Source organism: Pieris brassicae, chromosome Z, assembly GCF_905147105.1.
Source record: "Pieris brassicae chromosome Z, ilPieBrab1.1, whole genome shotgun sequence".
In the NCBI taxonomy this organism is placed as follows: domain Eukaryota; kingdom Metazoa; phylum Arthropoda; class Insecta; order Lepidoptera; family Pieridae; genus Pieris; species Pieris brassicae.
The window spans coordinates 920,530-944,597 of record NC_059680.1 but is presented as its reverse complement, the minus strand read 5'-3'; the positions used below and the strand labels follow the sequence as shown (position 1 = coordinate 944,597).

The following is a 24,068-nucleotide window of genomic DNA, read 5'->3' as shown; positions in this document are numbered from 1 at the left end:
CATATAATTTACGTATTGAACATAAATGTTAGGGTTTCGTAAAATTTATAATGAATACGTTGCTATATTTAGCATAATAAACATTTGTTTTTATGTTTAATTTATATAGAAATAGTTGATTTATACTTATTGTATTTAATAATTAGAACATAAATAACACTTCTATTGTATGCCTCACGCCAAGCCAATCATAAAAACTGGCCTGGTCTGTGACACTTTATGCTTTATACAACAATATCCGGTGATTTTTACAATAAATACAGGCTTGTTATAAATCAGGTAATTTCATAAATAGATGATTTGTATTATTAATATCTTAAATTAATAGTACTTAAAATAAGATAAAAGGATGTATATTTAATGTGGTTTTGTAAATAACAGTTCTATTGACAAGACCCACGATTGGTGGTTTTTTCTCGAGCAGTGACGCGGGAAAATGTCCGCGTGATCTCGGGCTTTAATTGGTTAAGAGAAGAAACAACCAAGCGGGGCTAGGGTCCGTCGGGAAGTCGGAGGTACGTGGGGCCAAACACAGATTAGGGCAAAAAACCGCCTTCACCGGGGAAGGCGAGGACCTTTACTTCGTACTTCGCTCACTCCAGTGAGCTTCCTATCCCCCTCCCGTCCTGTTCTTCAGGCGATTGACCTCCCCGCGACGGCCCAAGCCGAGGTTCGAGTCTCACAGGAGACGCCCTTGCGCCAGCCGCGGGACAAAACGCCATTTCAGGCCGAGGTTCGGTCGCCAAAACAGCCTGAGCTGATCTGTAAAGGCCCTTAAGGCAAACAGCGAGATTCCATTAAAAGAAAATACGTGGAGCATTGTATAGTTTGGGAGCGATTAGAGATTGACACAAAACTTGTTAATTATATATCAGTGTGCAAATAAAGGATATTTACCAAATATATTGTTCTCTGCTTTAAAACGATAACCTGCATTACTAGCTGGAATAGGCACACAAAAACACATAAAAATTATCATCTTTGATAGAGATTGAATACTATCTTGAATAATAACTTGATTATCAAATTATCGGACGCGGTATGGTAAAAATAACAAAGCACCAAGACTTTTTATTATTTCCTAACATATTGCTCTTTATTTATGTATTAAACAAACACTTTCTTCTTAACACATTTAAACACCATTAAAACGCAATGCTTTTAATGTAATATTAAAAAGCATTGTATTTCTTATCTGTAAACCATCTTGGATTTTAAGAACGACAATTTTAGCAAATTGTCAAATAAACACCCTCAAAAATAAATATGTTTCAGATTTGGCGCCATTTTGAACTGTCAGTTGATCAGATGAAAATCAATAAAATAAAAATGCGCTAAAATTGTGTTTTCTGTTTATAGTTAGTTTAATGTGGTCTGTATTCTAGCGTCCATACATTTTCGGTTCCCGCAAAACGTCCAGTTAAAACCTACATTCTTACACAGGGAGCGCTATTCCAAATGAAAATTTTAAGCGAATGTGAAAAGATAGCGTTTTCCTCGTTTTCCTCTTAATTTGATAATTAAATCCTTATATTTCTATAATATTCAATGTATACTAGACCAATTTATCAATAAAAAATATAAAAATCGTTCTCAATCGGCCATTTTGTTTACAATAATGTGATTTGATTGCAAGTTTTTCTGAGGGATGTGTTCAAGTTTTTCGTGACAATCACCGGAGGGTCCATAGCTACAGCCGAAAGCGGTGTTGGTGAGATAGCCGCTCTAAGTACTCATCAACAATATGATTTAAACATTCTAATATAAGAAAATGATTGCGCGAGACTTCGGTCTCAACATCGCGGTGGTAACTAATTCGACCCTCTTTTGGACAAAAATCTTGAAGAAAACAATAAATTACTAGCTGTCCCCGCGAACTGCGTTTCAGTAGTTTTACTTAGCCTATAATTTTTTCATATTCTCCTCCATATGTTTTTATGGAGTTCCAAGTTCAAGGAATAAAATATATCTGCAGTCCGAGAGCTGTATTCGTATATATATAAACTAAGCCGTCAGCCCATCGCAATTGTGGTCTTCCTCATTTTGTTCTTATAATTTACGTTTCTTTTTCGTCCGCTGGCGCAGAGAGTCACGACAAAAGAGATTACGTTAGGAGGCGACAGCAACTGGTACTATTTGTACCCTCATGAAACAGTAACCTTTCGATAAGGGTAGATGACATTGCATGGAAATAATTAATGAACTAGATTAAGTGAAGTTTTTAATTGCTCGTTCAGTCGTCATCAGTCGTCGAAGCGCAGCCGTGCGAGTGACACGCGCATAATCTAACACGATCTTTTTAAGACAATCTAATCATGTCTAAGTGTGACCAATGTAATAAACCTTTTTCTAAATCTTTGCCTGGATGTGAATGTGCCCGATGTGAAAAAATGGTACACCTAAATACCAGATGTAGTGGTCTTACCAACAAACAGATAACCGCATTAAAGGCGGCCCCAAGCTTGGACTGGACCTGTATGGAATGTCAACAAGAATCCCCGAAGCGAAACTCCTCTTTGTATCTAACAGAGGATGCAGAGGAGGATATACCTATGGACACTAAGGGGCTAATAAAGAAAATTTCAAAGGAAGTAGAAAAAACTATAAAGAAGGAAATAAACGAATTCAACCAATCTCTGCAATTTCACAGTACGAAGCTGGACGAAGTATTAGGTTGTATTGATGCTTTTAAAAACACCATAAAAGTTTTAGAAAGAAAAAACACGGAACTAATACACAAAAACAACAATCTGGAATTGAGGGTAGGTGCATTGGAGCAGCGTTTCCAAGAGATGGAACAGGAGAAACTTTCTAATTTTATAGAAATAGCAAACGTCCCCCCTGCGAGTGAAGAGAATGTGAGAAAATTAGTTGAAAATGTAGCATTAAAACTTAAACAGCCCTTCGACAGTATCCGTAACACAATGCGATACCAAGGTAAAAACGACCAACCGGGCATTATACAAGTAAAACTTAATGATAAAGCAACCCAAGAAAAGTGGATTAAAGCTGCAAAAACCATTAAAACTATGGTGGCCGATGTTTGCCCCTATGAACCCAACAATAACAAAATAGTATTCATCAGGGAAGCAATGACTAAACACAACAAAAGCGTTTTATGGGAAGCCAAACAGGAATTAAAGAATAAACAAGGATATAAATACGTATGGTTTAAAAACGGTATGGTGCGTGCAAGAAAGGATGAAAACACTAAAATACAAAACCTAAGATCAGTGTTGGATATACAAGTGCTAAAAAAAAGACAGAATGCCAATTAACTGACCAATTTAAATGCATATAAATTATTATTATTAAGATGGATAGTTTAACTAGTGATATTTGTGAATTAGAAGACTGTATAAACATAAGTGATTTTGTGAGTAAAATTCCCAGTAGACATTTAAATCTATTGTGTGTACACATAAACATAAGGTCAATCATAAAATACTTTGATAGTCTTGAGCAATGTATTTATGCGGCTGGCGCTGTTGACGTTATTGTGCTTACAGAAGTAAACATTTCTGATAAAATCAGTTGTCTGTATAATTTAGATGGATACCATATGTTTTCGGCACTCAGAAACGGTAGGAAAGGTGGAGGTATCGTAGTATATGTAAAAAAGAAACATAAATTTAATATGAAAATTGTAAAAAGCCAACATTTCGAGAATATACTTTTTACCATCACAACTCGGACAAAATACACTGCTCAAATTTGTGCAATTTACCGCCCACCTAGCCTAAGCAAGAACCTGTTTATTGACGAACTTCATAATATTATTAAGAACAACTGTCAGAAAAATATTGATTTGTATCTATTGGGAGACGTTAATATAAATCTAAAGCTAGACATTCCTATAAAACATAAATATTGCAACACATTACACAGTTTAGGCCTTATGTGTGGGATCACAACTTACACTAGGGCGGAACTATACAAAGGAACCATTACAAAATCATGCATAGACCACATATACGCTCGATCCCAAACACACGACCTATACACGGCAACGGTTGGCACAAAACTAGCGGACCATCGAGCGATCGTGCTTGCTTGCACAGGATGTTCCAACATATAAAACATTAATTGACAATAATAAATTAACGATCCTTCTAGAGCAAATTGATTGGAAGCCGACATTAGAAATGAAGTGTCCTATTGGTATATATAACTTCATACAAAATAACTTAACACAAGCATATAAAAAATCTGAATGTACAGTTAAACTTAAATCTAACTCTCTTCGAAATAGTAACCATTGGATTAATAATAGAATTATTAAAGGATGTCAGTACAGAGATAAACTTTTTACTCAATATATAAAAGATCCAAACAACTTAATACTCAAACAAAAATATAATAAAACCAGAAATTATGTCAATAAATTAATAAATAAAACTAAAAATAAAACAATTAGAATCAATATAGAAGCTAATAAAAATAATCTAAAAAATCTATGGGACATATTAAACCAACTAACAGGAAAAATTAAAACATCCATGGACGTATCTATACAAAACGCATTTGCAAACCAAAATATTACATGTAAAGATATTGCAAATAATTTTGCAACTTCCTTCCACAATAGTATTAGTAATATAGCAACCAACTGTGTAAATCCACTGTTAGATAAAAGCTCCTACCAGCATACAGAAAATACTAGTATGAGATTTCAGTCAGCAGACCCTAAATCAGTTGCAAAGATAATTAAATCATTAAACGACAGAAAGTCTCCAGGTGCAGATAAAATACGAGCTATCGATATTAAAACATTATGTAATAAAATCAACGTAGTCATAGCTAACCTTATTAATACGAGCATTTATACTGGAAAATATCCTAACTTACTAAAAACAGGCATAGTTCGACCAATATACAAAAATGGTAGCAAAAAAATCTATAATAATTATCGTCCAATAACTATATTGCCAACAATTAACAAAATAATAGAAAAATACATATGTGGACAAATTCAAAATTATTATAAAAAACACAATATTCTTTCTAACAAACAATATGGATTCCAACCAAATAAAAATACCACACAATTGCTATCCGCATTCACAGACCACATTTAGATAAAAAAGATCATGTTCTAGTAGTGTTTATTGACTACAGTAAGGCATTCGACACATTAAAGCACAGCGTAATCCTGCAGAACTTAAATGACTGCGGAGTACGAGGAAACCTACTCAAGTGGTGTGAAAACTATCTGCAAGACAGAACTTATCGTGTTAAAGTGTGCAACGAAGAAAGTTTTCCAATATCTATTACAGAAGGTACGGCTCAGGGCTCAGTCATTGGGCCTTTACACTACCTTACCTATGTTAACACATTACCTAACATAATAAAGTATTGTCAGATATTCCAATTTGCAGATGATACATGCCTAGTAGCTGCAGGGCCTAACATCCAAGAAGCAGAAACAAAGCTACAATCTGATTTCGATACATTGGCTAAATGGTCCCACGACGTAGGACTTGTACTAAATCCTAACAAAACAAAGTTCATGCATATCCGATCCAGTCACAATCTAAATTCACGTACACCCATCTTAATCTTACACAACCACACATGTGCACATTCTTATAACTCGTACCCCAATAGCTGCAACTGCAACGCCTTAGAATTAGTTCATAACCATAAGTACCTGGGGCTTACAATAGATGACCGAATGTCCTGGAAAATGCACATTAATTCTGTCTGTGATAGGCTAAGAGCGATACTTGCCAAATTCACTTTAATAAAAAATAAAATACCACTTAAAACTCTGCTACTATTATACAAAGCACTAGCCGAATCCATTATAACATATGGACTTACAAGCTATGGGAGAACATGCAAAACTTATCTAAATCAAATATTTGCAATACAAATACGTATTTTAAAAACAATTGCTCCCTTAAAATTAAAATCACAATATAAAGCGGACTACAGAAAGCTATTTGCATTTTTCAAAATTATACCTATACACGAGAAAGTACAACTAGGATTATTAAATGAAAACTACTTTACAGAAAATTACCTCAAAACAATTAAAACTCACTATCACTACTCAACACGTAGAAAATTAAAAAACGAATTTCTATTACCCAAATACAATAATTTATATGGGAAAAAAACATTAGATTACATTATTCCAAATTTAATAAACTCGATACCAGCTACACTTCTTACGAATATAACAAGAAACAATATTAAATTTAAATTAAAAAAATACTACATAAGTCAAACAATTATAAATTATGCATAACAAAAATTATCGTAATTTAATACATATTCGAATATAAGAACACATCCTGTATTCGAATGAGAATTCTCGACAAGAACAGGTTTCTTGCATCGGCTATCTATGGCGCGTCAGTGTTTAGATTTGTTTATGACGTTTTACGTGCAATTTTAAATCGTTTGAATGGTTTGATTGTTATAAATTTACAGTTTATATGTCACTGGCCTTAGTATATATATATGTGTGTTAATGATTTAATTATGTTCGACGTCCTGGTGGATAGAAAAACTGTGCACAGTTTGTGTTTCCACCACATCAACTACCTTTATATTAAGAACACTTATACAACAATAAATAAATAAATAAATAAATAAAAAATAAATAAATTGTGTGAACTGACAAAAAGTTTCCCAGTTCCTTACTGGAAGAAATAGTTTTTGTTAATAGTTTTAACAAATTTTATTAGATAATTCGATGTTCTGAAAATGCGGTGTTGGAGGCGGATGCTAAGGATTCCCTCCATCCTTAGTTTTTTGGACATTTTATCCAGAGGGACTAGAAAAATCATCGTGATTGGCAGAGGCAACGGCACCAGACCTCAGAGCCGATACCCTGCTGTATATACACTTTTAATTCGCATGCTCCTGTGGAGTGTAATTATTACTTGTAAATTAAGAGACAAACACACTAGATAAGACATACTTCCGTTTTTTTTACTTTATAGTAAATGTTGTGAGAAGAGAATGAATGAAAGTAGAGTAAATACCGTGTGTGCGTTAAGAAGTGTGTGTGACATTGTGTGATTGGAGAAGTAATAGAGAGCAGTGTGGATAAATAAATATAAGGTTACGCTTAAGTTGTTTGGCCATGAACGGAGGAATCAGAAACGCTTAACAACAGTTATCTGGGATTCGCTACAGTGCATAACCACTAAAACCTCAAGGATCCACCAACTATCGCCCTCTTGACACAGCAAGTTTCCTTTACAGACCTTATTTTATTATCAAAGTAAAAATCCAGTCCAGTACTCCTCTGCAAGTGTCACCATCCCTTCTTTTGAACGCATGGACCCCTGCTTCCCCGCTTGCGAGGCTGGCGAGGATTTGGTGAGCGCATCGCGCATTTACGCGACGGGGCTGCGGTTTATTTCGCCGTCACGGAATTAACTTCGGGACAAAGTTCCCTTGGCCCTTTCCACTTCTTCTTTGTTGTTCATGACTTGCCCTGACAAGCCTTGCAAAATGACCCGGAGTACATCTAGCAGAGGTCTCCTTTCCGCCTGCCATGCTGAGCAGTCCCTTAACGTATGCAGGGCGTCGTCCCGGTTGTCTCCAACCCTCTTTCCCTAGCTTCGGCCGTCCGCTAATATTCTTCGCTAAGAGCAGCCGCATCGGGATGCCAGAGTGCGGTACCGGCTATAAACCGACACCGCGTCATAACGCACAGTGCGGTACGCCCTCCCAACCCTGACAGCGACCATTCTCTGCGACTGCCAGAGAATTATGCGATTGTGTCGGATAAGTTTGTCGGTCCATATGGAATAACCGTACAATGCCTTCGCCCGTACCGCATTGGCGTATAAGCGGCGACAGCCCCCACTCGGCCCGCCAAGGTTCGGCGTTATGCGCGGGAGCATGCTGTTTAAAAGGCACACTAACGAAACACATCCAAACACTTACAGAAAACACATGGCATACAAAAACAAGATACATGCATGTGCATCAATGACAAGTGTGCACAACATTTAAAGGGAATCATTACAATGACAAAGGGAAAATAATTGTGTAGATCATTGACCGTGGGCAAACACCGGCCCGCTGTAAGATATAATCAGGCTCGCGAGACATATTGAAAAAACTCATTTTCAAATCATTCACGAGAGCACCGATTTGTGTGACACCCCTCAACTGGCTATATTTATTCGAGGTGTTGATAAGGAGTTCACTGTTACTGAGCTTGCTTTACAGCTGCTAAAAGGTCGGTGATCGACGAAGATTTCTGGTCGATTTTACTAGCTATCTGAATGAACTTTCAAAAACAAGGACATTTAGTAAATGATTTGCACAGCCATTTGCAAGCGTTTCAGATCAAACTACGCTTGCAGTTACCATTTCAACACGCTCTCTGCGTATGAAAATATCGCTTATGCTCAATATGCACAAGTTACTGTTATAAAATGCAATACAGCAGTTGATCGAGATTTAAGAAAACTCACTCCTAATATCTAAATTTTAAGACGTAGAGTTGTGCCATTTCTACAACAAATATCTAGAAAAAGACAATTTTCCGCAGCTTAGATAATTCTCAAGAAGATTGATTTGTGCGTTTGGCAGTACTTAGAATGCGAACAGTTCTTTTCATTGATATTTTGGAAAATTCTTTACGTCTTTGTATACAAATTCAAGGTCAAGTGTCTCATTGATTTAACTTTCGTAGTTTATAACAATTGCAAATTTTACCATTTGATTATAATGTACCATTATTTAAATTTCATTTTGTTATTTCAATAAATTGTAATATAGTAACATTGTTGTATTATTTCATGTCTAATATCTATGGCAAAGAATATTATCACTACTTTAAAATGCTCTAAGTACTTTTAAACGCGGCCCGCGAACATATTTGCACGGTAAAGTTTGGCCCTCAACATGTCAAAGGTTGCCCATACCTGAGTTAAAGCCTACATTCTTACACAGGTAGCGCTATTGCAAATGAAAAATTTAAGTCTAGATTTCACACGACTAGATAGCGTTTTCCACATTTTCCTCTTAAGTTTATAATTAAATCCTTATATTTCTAAAATATTCAATGTATACTAGATCAATTTAGCGATAAAAAATATAAAAATCGTTCCCAATCGGCCATTTTGTTTACAATAATGTGATTTGATTGCAGGTTTTTCTGAGGGATGTGTTCAAGTTTTTCGTGACAATCACCGGAGGGTCCATAGCTACAGCCGAAAGCGGTGTTGGTGAGATAGCCGCTCTAAGTACTCACCACCAATATGATTTAAACGTTCTAATACAACAAGAAAAACAAGAAAATGATTACGCGAGACTTCGGTCTCAACATCGCGGTGGTAACTAATTCGACCCTCTTTTGGACAAAAATCTTGAAGAAAACAATAAATTAGTAGCTGTCCCCGAGAATTGCATTTTAATTTTATTTAGTCTATAGCCATATAATTTTTTTTTTCTACATATGTTTTTATGGAGTTCTAGTTCAAGGAATAAAATATATCTGCAGTCCAAAAGCTGTATTCGCCTGATAGCTTCAGCGCACAATTTTCATCCCAGTCGTAGGGTCAAATATGAATATATATGGTTAACTGCTTTACTGAGATATAAAAATTGGTGTATATTTAAGTTAGGTATAGTATTGTCCTTAGTTTTAACAACATTTCTGAACGCATGCAAACATTCATTCGGAGAAAAGTAGAAAATTCATTGATGTGTCTGACTGATTGCCTGAAATGTAAATTAAAATCTCGTTGAGACCGAACTTAGATTGAGAGATTGTTACACTTATATTTAAAAAATGAAAGATTTGATTGTTTGCGTTGAAAAGGCTACAAAATTTGACCGATTTGAAAAATTCTTCCACCATTACAATCCTACATTATCCTGGATCAATCTAAACCCAAGGTGTGATAGTAAAACATCCTTATGGTATCCAAAAATCCGCTGCTGAAACTCTTGAAGTGATGTAATAGTATTTCTTTAACACGTAGATGATGTCAGACTAATCTGACAAGTGAAATTGAATTAAAACATCGCGCTTTAAAACGCTCAGTGCGATATGATGATGATGCAAAATAGTTGTTCTATACTTGCTTTGCTTTAATAAGAAAGAGTTGTTCGGTCTAATACCCGCAGCTGAGTTTCATTATCGGACGTCTAGGCAAAATACAAAATACCATCCGTACCACCTCGACGTCCGTCGTCCCACAACTGAGCGTTTTCTAAGGCAGTTTTTGCCGCGCACCACCACTATGTGGAACCAGCTGCCCACTGAAGTATTTCCGAACCAATTCGACTTAGGGTCCTTCAAGAAAAGAGCGTACCAATTCTTAAAAGGCCGGCAACGCACTTGCAAGCCTTCTGGCAATGTGAGTGTCCATGGGCGGCGGTATCGCTTAACATCAGGTGAGCCTCTTGCCCGTTTGCATGCTATTACATTAAAAAAAGGTATAGCACAAAGTTATTGGTGCAATACGATTAGCAAAATTGGCGGAAAATTATAATCTTATGACGTCTGCGTTTATCCACAGACTATTAATTTTAGTGCTGCAAAACTATTCAAGTTCTATAAATATAATACGAAATAACAATACCAAATGAAATAATCATGGCGTATTCTTGTTTTACCATAATGTTTTACATTGTTAATCAACATGCTGGCTTTCGGTCAGAAAGATAGTAATCAGTTTCGACGTTGCATTATTTAAATGAAAATGCTAGCGGCTTGTTTTATTAACTGTCTAGAGATTCAATTAACTCTTTGATTTAACTACTTTACTGCGACATATACACAATTTTACATAAAGAAACAAAAGTGCAATTAGATAAACTTTTTATTACTAGATACAAGTATTTAAATAAAGTGGCTTTAGTATTAATTTAATTATAATGTCATGCTGTGTTGCATGTGTCTTGTGATTAATTTTATATAAAACACCTATTTGCTTCTCTACAAATGATTTATCTCACAGAATCTTTTTTCTTTCCACTCCAACTCACGTTCCGCGTACTCAACACACTATGTTATTAAAAATAGTTACAGCAGAACGCTATAATTGGTGCAATACCAAAATTGGCGGGAAATTATAATCCTGTGACGATTGCGTCCACAGACTATTAATTTTTGCGCTGCTAAACTATTAATGTATTTTTAAAAATCCGGTAAAGCGCCACCTGCGTCTTTTTGTGGGAACTACGTAAAAAATTTCAATTCTGTTTCAGTCAAGGTTTGCAATAAAAATTGCAATTTGCATTCTATCATTTCTCGAAATATATTTTAAATTGTTGTTAAATATTGTTCTATATAATTAAATTAATCGCATACAACAAAATAACTGTAATTTGCTAATGGTTTTAATATATTTAAAATAGAGTATGGCCTCCAAACTAATATGAACCCAAAAGATGTGTTTATATAATTTGTTATTTATTTAATAAACATAAGGACTGACGTCGTATTTATGTACGTGTTTAACTCGCTCGTACGGTTAAGGAAAACATTGGGAGGAAACCAAAACTTTTACCAATTTTAATATAACAAAATTAGCGTAATTATATTCGTTTATAAATTAAGATATATTTACGAATTTCATTAATTCATTAAAGTTTGAAGTCCATCAAAAATCATTCTATTAAACTAAAAAAAAGAGAAAAAAGAGAGTCAAATCAGCTACTTCGGTCTGTGAGAAGAAATCTCAATATGCGTTTAAAGAATTGGTTTTTTTCATAATAATACCCATACATGACGAATTTATTCGACACATCCAGATGGTGCTGCTTTACGGTCAAACACCACACCGGTTCCCCGAGTAACACGGACTCCCCAACTACATTCTAGAAATATCGGTATATATCTTACTTCGTGGAAGAACAGTGTTAGCGCGTTTCAGACGGCGCGCTCTGATTGGCTGAGCGTATGATCGTAATATATATAGCACGTCCACTTTAAATGGGACCGTATCAAAAGTACATATGGACTGGTACGTTTCGTATTGTGTTAATCAGTTTGATCTATAGCGTGTAAATTTGTTTTAATAATATTGTAATACAAGGCTCAAGGACGACCTTATATAGAATACTGCTATCTCTGGGCCGGTGTCCTCCAACGAATTACTGATCGCATTGATTTTCTCTCTCTCTCGTCTCTATGCGAATTCTAAAAAGTGAACTAGAGTGAGTGTTCGGAAGAGATGTTTGAGTAACTGACTCGTTTCACCATCATATGAGCCGTATTAATAAAAAAAATCTGTTAACTTTACGTCACGATAATTAAGTGATTGAAGTCTTCGCCACTTTAAGAGGAAGCGAGACATAACTAACAGAATAAACAGTAAAAATTTAAAGTAAAAGTACGAGAGGATCGAGACTTAGACGCGTAATCATATCAATAGGTATTTTTTTTCAGTGTTTAACATAATTAAAAAATATATTTTTAAATATACCCAAACACAAGTCAGCATCCACAAAACAAATTTATGAATATATGAATATGGGTGCATATGCATTTGAGTCACGAATCTGACAAAATTTTCGATAACAATATTTTTGTTAGCCCTAAGTCACAATGGCCAACTCAAAATGGCTATAGTATAGTTGTTAGCACGCAAGCTTGCACACGTGTTCGTCGTATTGCGTGATTTTAGCATGATTGCACTTGAACAAAGAGACACTACATATATTAGATTACAGTGAAACAAAGTACGAAATTATATTATCATAATGAAATCAAAATAACAACTAGGCGATAGACAATAAAAAAGGCGAAGTTATTTCATTGTAATGATATCAATATTGATAAATTTAATATATCATAACAGCATAAATATGAACACGTTTAATGTTTTTGAATTATTGTTGAAATAATTGATTAACAAATGAACTAATGCTTATATTATTCTTATATTCAAACTGTATATAAAATAAATATGAGAGATAAAATTAATTGACACAAAGACAGTTAGCATTAACAAACAAACATTTATATTTGACAAATCATCTAAATTTTAACTGGCAGCTAAGAACAATTTAAAATAATTTTTTTTATAGCGCCATCTATTAGGATGGGTATAATCTATAAAGACTTCGAATAATGTTTTGATTGAAAATTATATATTACAAATTATTACAACTTTTACTGCATATTTATAATTATATAAATTAACAAAATATTGCTATGTATATTGTTAATACTTGCAATATATAACGGCAACTTTGATTTGCGCATGCGTCTACTTTGTCAAAATAATATCCTCACAGTCTGCGAAAGTGCGATCAAAACAGGTGATATTGAAATCTGCAAATAGATAAATTAGGATTAAACTAAAACAGGAAATACACATTTTGAAAGTGTTTTTATTTATGGCATTATGTAAGTAAAATCTTTCCACGTTTTAATGAATTCATGTCGTTTGTTTTGATTACGTATAAGAATGTATATTAAATCGATAAGTTTTATTTTAACAAATCAACGATTGTTAAAACATATTTGTATGTTCAGATTTATTAATCAAATTATTGACAAAATAGTAAATGATCGTTTGATAACAAAAAAAATTATAGCTACTATTATACTGTATAGATCTCATTGCAAAATGTTCATCTAAACAAGGCTGACTTATAAAACTGTATGAATGTTATATATATTTTTAATTTTAACTAATATTAATTCTATGTTAATTTAAATAATATAATAATATTTTGTTTTTCCAAATATATATTTTTTTATTTTTTCATTATTACATGACACAAAACTGGTTGAAATTTGACAATGACGGATTTAGTTTTCGCGGGAAGATTATTTGATAATAAATGTTTTTGTGCCACTAGAATCCAGATTTTTATAGAAAAAATAACACGTCGTATGCGGATATTAAGAAAAATATCAAAATATTTTGAATTGGCTTTAAAAAGATCATGCCTGCCTCTAAGTTATTTCAAAATCGCTGTTTATTTTTCAGAATTAAACATGGCGAATACCAACACTAGCGCGGTATTTTTTTTGGGCACCAGGGCTCACTATCAGGTATGTAACTTAATTATTTATAGCAATATGTGTGTGTGTGTTGTATTCATCTATTTTTTACTGTTATTATGTGTTGTATTATCATTAAAATACGTGTTAGGGTGTAACGATTTTTATATGTAAATGACAGTCGTGTATCGTGTTACAGATTATCTAAACTTAATTTATTATTAAAGTTATATAATTAATACAACATTATATAGTTAATTACTTTATTGAGATAACCAATATAAACTATTTTGCAAAAATAAAAAAGTATTTCCGAACCAATACAACTTCGTCCTTCTATCCTCTTAAAAGGCCACAACGCACTCTGGCATGGAGAGTGTACATGGGCGGCGGTATTACCTAATATTAGGTGTGCCTTATGTCCATTTGTCCCCTGTTATATAACAAAAAAGTCCGGCAACGCACTTGTGAGCCCTATGGCAATGTGAGTGTCTATGGGCGGCGGTTTACTGGCTGACCACTTGCCTGTTAAGAAAAGCAGATTCAATCTAAATCAAAGTTATCTATTGTGTTGTATAAAAAATCTGTGGCACTACAACCTTTTTAGGTCACCGTGTGACACACGCCGTTGTGTAGGGTCTAAGGCTAGCCGGTTTCCTCACGATTTCCTTTACGAGCAAATGTTTAATACTCACCAAGAAAGTATATTGCACAGCCATGGTTCTTCCTCTCCAGGATGAGAGTGAGGCGAACTGATAGGCCAACACTGCTCTTATTGGATATAAATAAATATTTTCCAGGTATTAGACCCAGAGACCTACGACAGTGGCAACACTTCCACAGAGACATTGTGTCAAAATGATGAACTGTGGAAGGACCAGGAGAACGAGAGTCCCAATTGTAATCAACCTGGCTGGCGCTACGAGTCTGATATAAATGGTAAGTGAATATATATTTTTATTGATTATGTGTTTGATGTTTCGATAATGATATTAATTGTGCTACGGGGGGTCGTTAAACTCGACCCCTCCAGAGTTATAATTTATTTTGGATTTTCATAAGAAAATTGACTTTTACTAATTCTTATTAAAATTCAAAAAATCTACACCCTGTATCTTTTTTATACTATCCAATAGATTGGTACTAATGAGATTGCATTAGACATACTATTATTAACTAATTGGTTAGGTTCTAGGTTTCATATAAATTGTACAGAATTATCCGTTTAAAAAAATATATAATGTGCCTCCTAAAGTTTTTAGTCTATGCCGTGGATGTAACCTTTCAGGCACAGCAATACGCTAACAGTTGAGAATCTATTTTAAAGTCTAATAAATTCGTAGCATGAAGTAGAAACGTATAGGCTTAATTTTACAGTGAACGACACTGGCGTGAAGAAAAGATTGAACAGACACGTGAATGAAACAATTGCTGACATTCAACCGGCTCTTTTGAATGGGTCACAAGAGAGGTAAGTTTTTATTATACAAAAATTACACGAGTTTTTAGAGATATATTAACCGGGCGATATTTTGGTTTGAGATGAGCAAGATTTGACGAGGTACCGTATACTATACACTACACTAACAGTTTCTCCCAGCTCAGACTGTTGCCTGTCTCCCTTTGAAGTATTTTTGATAAGTTGGGTTTGCGCTTTTGTATATTTACAAAAATTATCACATTTATTTTTGTAACCTTGGATCTCAAGAAGATGATGTCGAATTAAGCGTGAAATCATTGTCTTCTTCAAAAAACACTTAACTAAAACTACTGGTGGTGTTTTGGGTGCTGGATAATCGCTGTGAAATATTACCAATTAGACATCAAATTCGCATGTCGAGGTACCGAGGTTGTAATGCAAAAATATTACTATGAAAAAAAAAAGGTGTGTGTGCGATTCACACACGATAGAAGTGAAACTTCAGTGAATCGACAAAAGAATGAGATGAATATTTATAACAAGGGTAGGATAATTACAAAGTTTAATTGTTCAAAAATGAAAGTATTTTGATTAATTTTAAAAGATATTTTATATTTTATTTAACATATGTTACATAATCTATTACTCAAGTTCCATATTTTCAGTTTCAACAAATGATACAAGAGGCTTATGATAACTAAAATACGATACAAATATTTTAGTTTCAATTTGGTTATTAAATAAATATTTACACTTACCATTTATTACATCAGTCACATTGACACTTATATCTGAACATCTATTTTGATTGTTCAATAATTGTTTTTTACATGCACGAAACTCGCGACTACGTTCTGTTGAACTTTTTGCTGAATTTTTTTCATTTTAATTTCATTTTTTTTGCGTCGATATTGACGACACATTTCGGCATTAGTTTTCGGCATTTTATAAAATTTATTATTTAGTACAAGATATAAAAATACTCACAAACAGTTAAATAATAACACACCACGCTATCTTACTAAAACGCTGTAATACGCAGCCGCATACAGTGTACAGTAAGCTCACGTAGTTTTCACATGCACTACACACGTTAAATGCTCAAATACAAGCACGTATTAAACAGTGTGCAATATACATACACACTGACATCTGCTCTCTCGCTCTGGCTCACAAATTACAGGCGACTATGCTTAGAAGACGGGAGTGGGGACGCTACGAAGTATGGCACAAAGAGGAGAGACCGATAATATACAAATTGTATGTATATTTCTGTCTCATTCTTTCCCCTGGCTTCATCCTACACATTTTTGTATTTGTGTCTCTTACCTGTCGTTTTTTCGTTGCATCCGGTTTGAAATCACAACGATTCTAAAGAAGTTTCACTTCAAAAACGTTTTTGTATCTTATAAATAAACTAAGAGTACAGAAAATACCGAAAACCAATTTTAAATTCCTTAAGAAATTAAGTAAATACAATTGATAAAAAAATATATAATATAGTTCAAATATATGTTATATTTGGTACTGGGCGTTGATGTTCAGTTTCGCGGAAAAGCCAAGATAGCCTCTAAGAAGCTTGGCGCACTTAGCAAGGCGTGACAGTAATTCCAGGTCTTCGCTTGCAATTCTATAAAGCGCAAATTTGGCCTTACATGGAGTACTGTTCTCACCTCTGGGCGGAAGCTCCCCAGTACCAGCTCCTTCCACTTGACCGTATTCAACGAAGAGCGATTCGAAGCGTCGAAGACCAGTTTTCGAGCGGCTTTATCCCTTGGCGTTGCGTAGAGATGTGGGATCGGTCTGCATCTTCCACCGCATTTACCGTGGATAGTATCCAGAGCAACTCCTCGGTTCGGTCCTGCCTACCTGCAGCTGAGTTTCAGCATCGGACATCAAGGCAGAATAAATATGAAATGATGGTAGTCCCCAACCGTCACAAGCACGTCACGTCAAGCTTCTGTCACGCACTGCACTAATTGTTAATGAGTTACTAGAGATACGTCGACGTCCGTCGTTCCACAACTGAGCGTTTTCTAAGGCAGTTTTTGCCGCGCACAACCACTATGTGGAACCAGTTGCCCACTGAAGTATTTCCGAACCAATTCGACTTAGGGTCCTTCAAGAAAAGAGCGTACCAATTCTTGAAAGGCCGGCAACGCACTTGCGAGCCTTCTGGCAATGTATGTGTCCATGGGCGGCGGTATCGCTTCATATCAGGTGAGCCTCTTGCCCGTTTGCCTGCTATTACATAAAAAAAAAAAAAAGATACGTTACAAAACATTAGGAACTTTGAAATTAATAAAAATGGCGGTGTGTCTGTGCATTTTTTAAACGGTAAATGCTAACCGTTAGAAAAGCACAAAATGTTTTAAAAGAAAATGAGGATTAAACAAAAAATATATACCATGAACAGTTGAGAAATATAATCATTTATAAATTATGAAATGATACCGTTAATAGACACTAGATATCTTGAAGTGCGTTGCTGGCCTTTTAAGAATTTGCACTGCAAAGGGATCCTAAGTCGAATCGGTTCAGAAATACTTCAGTGGGAACGAATTAAATTTAATATTTGCTAATTAATTAAAAGTATTTTCGAGGCGCTGTCTCGTGGGATCACATTGTCCATTTCCAGTGATCTAGAGAAAGACAAACCACGTCGCAAGTTCCTCTCTTTTCTCTCATCTCTCACACGGCGTAAGAGACGGAGTAACGTTCAGTACCTGCAGCACCTGGAGAACGTTCTGACCACGTGCACCTATAGGGAGAGTTGCAGGTGCCTGGATTGTCAGGTGAGTTGAAAATAATATACATCGTGTATGCATACTTATATGTATATACTCGTATGAGTATCTTAAAAACTACAAAATTTTGGAATCTCGATCTAACGTTGTTTCCGAGAAATTTGTGGCCAAACATACAAACACAAAATAAATCTTCGTACTCCATGTTTATTCAAAGCTCATACTTATAACCTCTTTGAAGGTTGTTTAAAATAATTAAGAGTTAAAATTCATAAAATAATAATAATTTATGTTAATTATTAATAAAATATTCGCGCAGATTAAGCGTTTTTTTAAGTTGGCTTGTCCTCTCAATAACGTGCGTTCGAACCTGTTGAAAACACCGTAAGGAAACTGGCCATAGAACCGCGTGCCAGGTGCAAAAGTCTGATCACCTGCCTGCGTATTAGAAATAATAGAAAAATAAGGGCAAAACCAAGAGTTGGAACGCCCTTGTTTGTTTTTAAATGTTAGAGTTACCTCATTATTTAAATTATAGTATACACAACGGAGTGTTAATAAATAAAGCGAGCTACCGAGGTCGTATCGAACATTTAACATTCGCTCGAACGGTGAACGAAGGTGAAATATAGTAAACCGGTTAGACCCAAAAAGTCAATGGCGTGTGTCAGGCACATGAGGCTGATCACCTACTTGCCTATTAGATTGTCATATGATCTTGAAACCGATACATAAATCAGAGGCTGTGACCATAAAAGGTGGCACTGATTTGTGTTAGTTAATAAATAAAACACATAATATTCTTTATCTTTAATATTTGTAAAATAGCAACAACTTATTGTCAAATTGTATTTACAAAGAAAAAATCGTTAATTTTTTATTCTACTGGTTTTAATGTGTTAGTATAATATTATCTAAGCCAAAGTACTTACTATGTCACGATTATGATGGTATCATCAAAAATCAAGAAAAATTCTTACTAAAACAAAGTCCCTTTCAAACATTAAAAAAAATATATGTTAGTCGAATAATTTTATATTTGTTAAAGCATTTTTAAATCTAAATTTAATGTGGCACTTTGCATGCATTTATTAAGTTACAACTGCTTATCAGCTTGGTCTGCGAGGGATTGTCAAAGTTAAGGCATTTCACCGCCATTACCCCCACAAATAAATCATTCATATATTACAATAGTTTAATCAAAATGCGTGAATGCATTAGGCTTTACAACAAACACAGCTTAAGCTAACAGCACCAATCGATAAAGCATTTTAGGAATTCAAAAGATGACAGTATGTGGAGATATTTCATAGGAGAAATATTGAAACACATTATCTAATTTATATTACTTTGTGAATACTAAGGCATCTTATCTAACAATCTAGAAATTTTCATTACACCGTGAGAACATACTAATGTTAGCCTGAGAAATTGTTGAGACGTTTATCGCAGAATAATTATTCCAATTCTAATAATAAATACAATTTAAATTGTTGTGTCTTAAAATGTTTTCTAAAGTTAATTTTATGGCCTAATGTTACGAAAACAAGTCCTTGTAGTTGTCAAATTATTCTGAATATGTAAATTAAAATGTGTAAATTGGTGATGTTTGATAAACTACATAATACTTATTTCTGTAGAATTTTAAATTTATAACAATAAATTTAATAAACGGGGTAAACAAATTCTAGAAAACATCTATGTCTACATATCAAAACTGAATTGTTAATTTATTCGTCATAATTGATCAAAACTACTGAACAAACTTATCAATATCATACTCCAAATTTGCATCAACATCGTCTACAACACATTTCTTCCTTTCATCAATACGGACACATTTCAAGCATTTCTGGGCTTTACGAAGCCAACAACCCCGATGGTACATCGAGTTGCATCTATCACACATTATTGCTCCACTATCAAAGGGATATAAAACCTCATTATTGCTGCACACTTCACATAAATAACCTTTACCAGAACATAATGGACACATTGTTATATGAGCTCTACAGATCTCTGTCAACTCAGTCAGTTGTGTTTCTAAACTACCATCATTGATCGCTTGTAAATGGGACATACTGTACTTTTTATTCACATCCCCAAGTTGTACAAATAGTGGTGATAGGAGGCTTGTACCTTCAGGACAAGCACATAAATATCTCTTCATCCATTCTAGGTCTTTGCGCATCTTGTGAACCCATTCCAATTCAGCTATGAAGCTAAACAACTTGCCATTAACATTCTCCACATCCACATATGGCCGCGTCCAAGATATAGACAGCATTTGATAAGCAAGGCGAGATACACATCGCTTATCCCAGTCCCAATTATGTATAACTCTTGCAGGTATAGCAAAGAGATCATTCCAATGACAAGCAGTACAGAAATACATGCCTGTGTAGTCACACAATCTAGGCTCATTCCATGAGTCTTTAAATGTTAGTGTTGTTTGACACTCAGCACACTTGTAATCTTGGGCAGCGAGTCCCTTTTCTGGGCAGATATGCATTTCAAACTGACCCTTTTCTGTCATAACAACATGTGCGCACACTCTACATACATCGTCAACACATTTATAATGGCACACATATCCACAGTCAGTGCATATGTAAGAGCTTTGAACAATACTCCAAATAACACCACTACAATGATCACAGTACTGTTTTCTATTGCTTATATTCGTTTGTTGCTCGAAATGGTGTCCTTTAATTGTAACTTTGCTTCTTATTTGTCCATCAGAGTCTTTTAAGTCTTCAAGGCGTAATCTTAGTTCAACTAAATATCGGACTAACCATTTACGTTCATCGGAGCACTGGGGGCTGCTTAAAACAAGCTCTTTGCATTGGATTATTGCCTTTTCGATCTCTTCGCGCGTCGCTGTACTGTGGATTTTAAGTTTTTTGTTTGCTATTGATTTTGGAATGTAATTGGAGTCGATACTCTCGTCTACCGATACACAACCGGACGTGGAAGATGATGATATTGAATCCTTCACGCTCCGAGGGCTGCAGCATATGAGACTGTTCCGATATTTTGGCGAATCGTTTGCCAAGGCTGCTGCCATTGTTGATGGTTTGATAATAAAATACTAAATACTTAAAGTACTGCGTCAATTTACATAACGGACATTAGGTAAACAACTGCGTCGTAACAAAATTATTTCTTTGTAACAAATACAGAATGACTGACTAATTTAATGTATTAATTACATTGTATTTTTTTGGTCGAATCGAAACACTGCCATGACGTTGACAGCACAAAATGTCAAGTCCGTCGGGCCATTTGTCAATGTCGCAAGCATTCCGTTCCTCACAAGCCAAATTTGATACAGCTAAATATATATATTATAATTATATTAAAAATGTATAATATATACACAATAAATTTTTAGTAGATTTTTTTGTGAATAAAGTTATTGTTTCGAGATAAAGCATTAAAGATAGCGGCTACTCCTTTTTAGTTAAATAGTTCCTTTTATATCAGACTGATCAGCTCCGTGGCTATACAGTTGCCATAAGTTCGTTGTCCGGCGATAAAATGAATGCATTTTGTTACAATACAGATATAAATTTTGCATAACTTATGTAACCGACAACTGAAGCAAAAAATGTTCCCTTCTCAAACTACTGAACCGATTTTAATGCACCTTTTCCATAATTATAAAAATATCTTGGCCTCAGATTTCTGCATATTTTTTCTGTTGAAATAAAAATGTGTCACAATATGATCCTGTTTGGAGGCCTCCTCAAACTTATAACTTCCTCTTGAAGTCAGACTAAAAGGAGATTTTTTTAGAGCCGCTACTTCGAATATGACAGCGAACCCGAAGATGTATCTGAAGACGAATATGCGTATTCATACTCGGTTCAAGATCAATCTCAGGTCATGGCTGATGATGCCTCCGAGGAGGTGAGTTTTTAAAAGATAACATCAGTGTGATGACGTCACACCCTGAATTGCGCTATCAAAGTATTTCCCGCTGAACAACCGAAGAAACCTTTGATTACATCATTGGCCTCCGATTGCTATTTAATTATCTTCGTACCAGCACGAGTAAAAAAATGTATTATATTCACAACACTTCGATTCGAATTGTAAATTTTAAATCGGATTCGGAAATATTCAATTCAGTTCGAGAATTATAATTTCGATTCACAAATATTCAATCCGATTCGTAAATATTTAATTGATAGTTTCGAGGTCCTTGACAACTCCATCCCACCGATTCTTGTGCTACCAGATTGTGAATTCAGTAAGGACAAGCTTGGCTTTAGCTGAATAACTCAGACAGAATGTCCTAATAAATAAATAATTATTATGTACGAATATATTCGAGTTGCAATATTTTCAGGTTTTTCTTTCCTACAACGGGGATAACACGTCCACAGACTTACTCATAGACGATCCAGAGACAATGACGACGGTGTCAAGTTCGAGTGAAGAGCCTGAGGAGAAGCAAACCCAACTGGAAGTGGCTGCAAGCACTTCCGCAGTTCTAAATGTTTTATTATTTCATCCAGCTTGTATTGTGCAATAAAATTGATTTTGTGTTTATTTATTTATCGCAAGTCGGGGACTTAGGGCCAAGTTAAACGGCGGTGGCGGCCACCCGGAAGACAATTTTGCCTCTTATATATTTTAATGTAAGACTATACATTAATTACATAGATTCTAGAGCAAGCAAGAACAGATATAATTTTGCAGTATACAGGTGAAGTTTTAAATTAAAAAAAAAAACTTTTGCATTGTCAGTCATTCTCGCTTGTTATAAAATAGACTAAGTTTATATGTCGCGTTAGAAGACATTATGCCCGGGCTCATGTACGCGAGCAGTCTGGCATCAACATCGCTTATGAATGGACGTGGAGGAGGCAATTTGCTCTTATGAATATTGATTTTATACCGTAGGCTGAGAGTGAGAGGGAGAATCCCGCATGGGGCACTTGGAGTGTTGCCATAAGTCGCTACAAAATAAAAGAAGGGATTCACAAATCGTCATAACAAATACGAAGTTCTATGCTAATTTAATCGCTCTGATTATGAAATGGTTCTTAATTTTTTATTATTGTGAAATTTTGCCACCGAGCTACGCCTCTGGGTATAGCTCTTCTCTGTAAGTTTTTTAAAATCTAGGAAAACTAAAAAGGTTTTACTATAGTCATACGTGGTTGACAATTGACAGTATTAACGCGCTTTAAATAAACTATTTTGTTTTGACGAGAAAAATATGTAAACGTTTAATAATTATTATATTGTTTGTATGAAAATTTATTGAAAGTATTAACGTCTCAAATAATAGGTAATATGTAAAAAAAGAATTCATACATTAATTACTTCTCAATTGAAATTTAAATAATGTTATTAGTTGTTTAAAGGAACTTATACTCGTACAAACCATATATATTTGTTATTCGTGAAACGTGAAATTATTATCCTGCAAATTGATAAGGCGCTTGAACCTTGGCACATTAAAAATTAATTGCTGGATTATTTATTCGACGAAAAATGAGGAAGGTTTTTATGGACAAAAAAACAACTGAAAAGCAATCAATATTAACGCAAAGGGAATTTCGCGGCGGCATCAAATAAATAAATTTGTATATTATTCTACTGAAACACAATCATCTTGACATCATTTTCATTAATAGCAAATTTAACAAATAGAAAAAAAAGTTGTCAAACTATTTTAAACTATGACGTCATTATAGTGAGTATAGCCTCGGATTCAATCGCTTTAATCCTATAATATTTTGGTACCATTTTTCTCAATTTCTTTAAGTATACAGGATGTCTTTTAAAATAAATGTGTGTGTTCACAATATACTTACCGCAATTTCATGGTTCAAAAAATAAAACAAAATACGAAATTAAATCTTTTATTGACATAATTTCCAAAATTAAACAAAATCTGGGCATCACGCCCACGGCATATCAACTAAAATCTTAAACATACATTTAG

At 34.5% G+C, this 24,068-nt stretch overlaps 3 protein-coding genes across 4 annotated transcripts; 2 read left to right on the top strand and 1 right to left on the bottom strand.

The window, feature by feature from the left end:
- The first annotated feature begins 2,271 nt into the window (after positions 1–2,271).
- Positions 2,272–4,339, top strand: LOC123718957. Its single transcript, XM_045675973.1, has one exon. The coding sequence runs from the start codon at positions 2,316–2,318 to the stop codon at positions 3,276–3,278; it is 963 nt and encodes a 320-aa protein (XP_045531929.1). The 5' UTR covers positions 2,272–2,315; the 3' UTR covers positions 3,279–4,339.
- Positions 4,340–13,192: 8,853 nt separating this feature from the next.
- Positions 13,193–23,200, top strand: LOC123718668. Of its 2 annotated transcripts, XM_045675364.1 has the most exons (7): positions 13,193–13,336; positions 13,926–13,990; positions 14,740–14,878; positions 15,317–15,410; positions 17,998–18,154; positions 21,905–22,018; positions 22,461–23,200. In XM_045675364.1, the coding sequence occupies exons 2-7, from the start codon at positions 13,934–13,936 to the stop codon at positions 22,644–22,646; spliced, it is 747 nt and encodes a 248-aa protein (XP_045531320.1). In that variant the 5' UTR covers positions 13,193–13,336; positions 13,926–13,933; the 3' UTR covers positions 22,647–23,200. The 2 variants fall into 2 exon arrangements, with proteins under 2 accessions (XP_045531320.1, XP_045531319.1); XM_045675363.1 differs by lacking the exon at positions 13,193–13,336 and having other exon boundaries at positions 13,797–13,990.
- Positions 19,806–21,350, bottom strand: LOC123718667 (differentially expressed in FDCP 8 homolog). Its single transcript, XM_045675362.1, has one exon. The coding sequence runs from the start codon at positions 21,171–21,173 to the stop codon at positions 19,860–19,862; it is 1,314 nt and encodes a 437-aa protein (XP_045531318.1). The 5' UTR covers positions 21,174–21,350; the 3' UTR covers positions 19,806–19,859.
- Positions 23,201–24,068: the final 868 nt, after the last annotated feature.

What these genes read in the sequence shown, in the direction of transcription:
- LOC123718957 (XM_045675973.1), top strand. Translation starts at nt 2,316, where the DNA reads ATGTCTAAGTGTGACCAATGTAATAAACCTTTTTCTAAATCTTTGCCT.
- LOC123718668 (XM_045675363.1), top strand. Translation starts at nt 13,829, where the DNA reads ATGCGGATATTAAGAAAAATATCAAAATATTTTGAATTGGCTTTAAAA. An exon ending in GCACCAGGGCTCACTATCAG is followed by an intron (nt 13,991 to 14,739) that starts GTATGTAACTTA and finishes AATATTTTCCAG; the next exon opens with GTATTAGACCCAGAGACCTA. An exon ending in TTGAATGGGTCACAAGAGAG is followed by an intron (nt 15,411 to 17,997) that starts GTAAGTTTTTAT and finishes GTCCATTTCCAG; the next exon opens with TGATCTAGAGAAAGACAAAC.
- LOC123718667 (XM_045675362.1), bottom strand. Translation starts at nt 21,173, where the DNA reads ATGGCAGCAGCCTTGGCAAACGATTCGCCAAAATATCGGAACAGTCTC.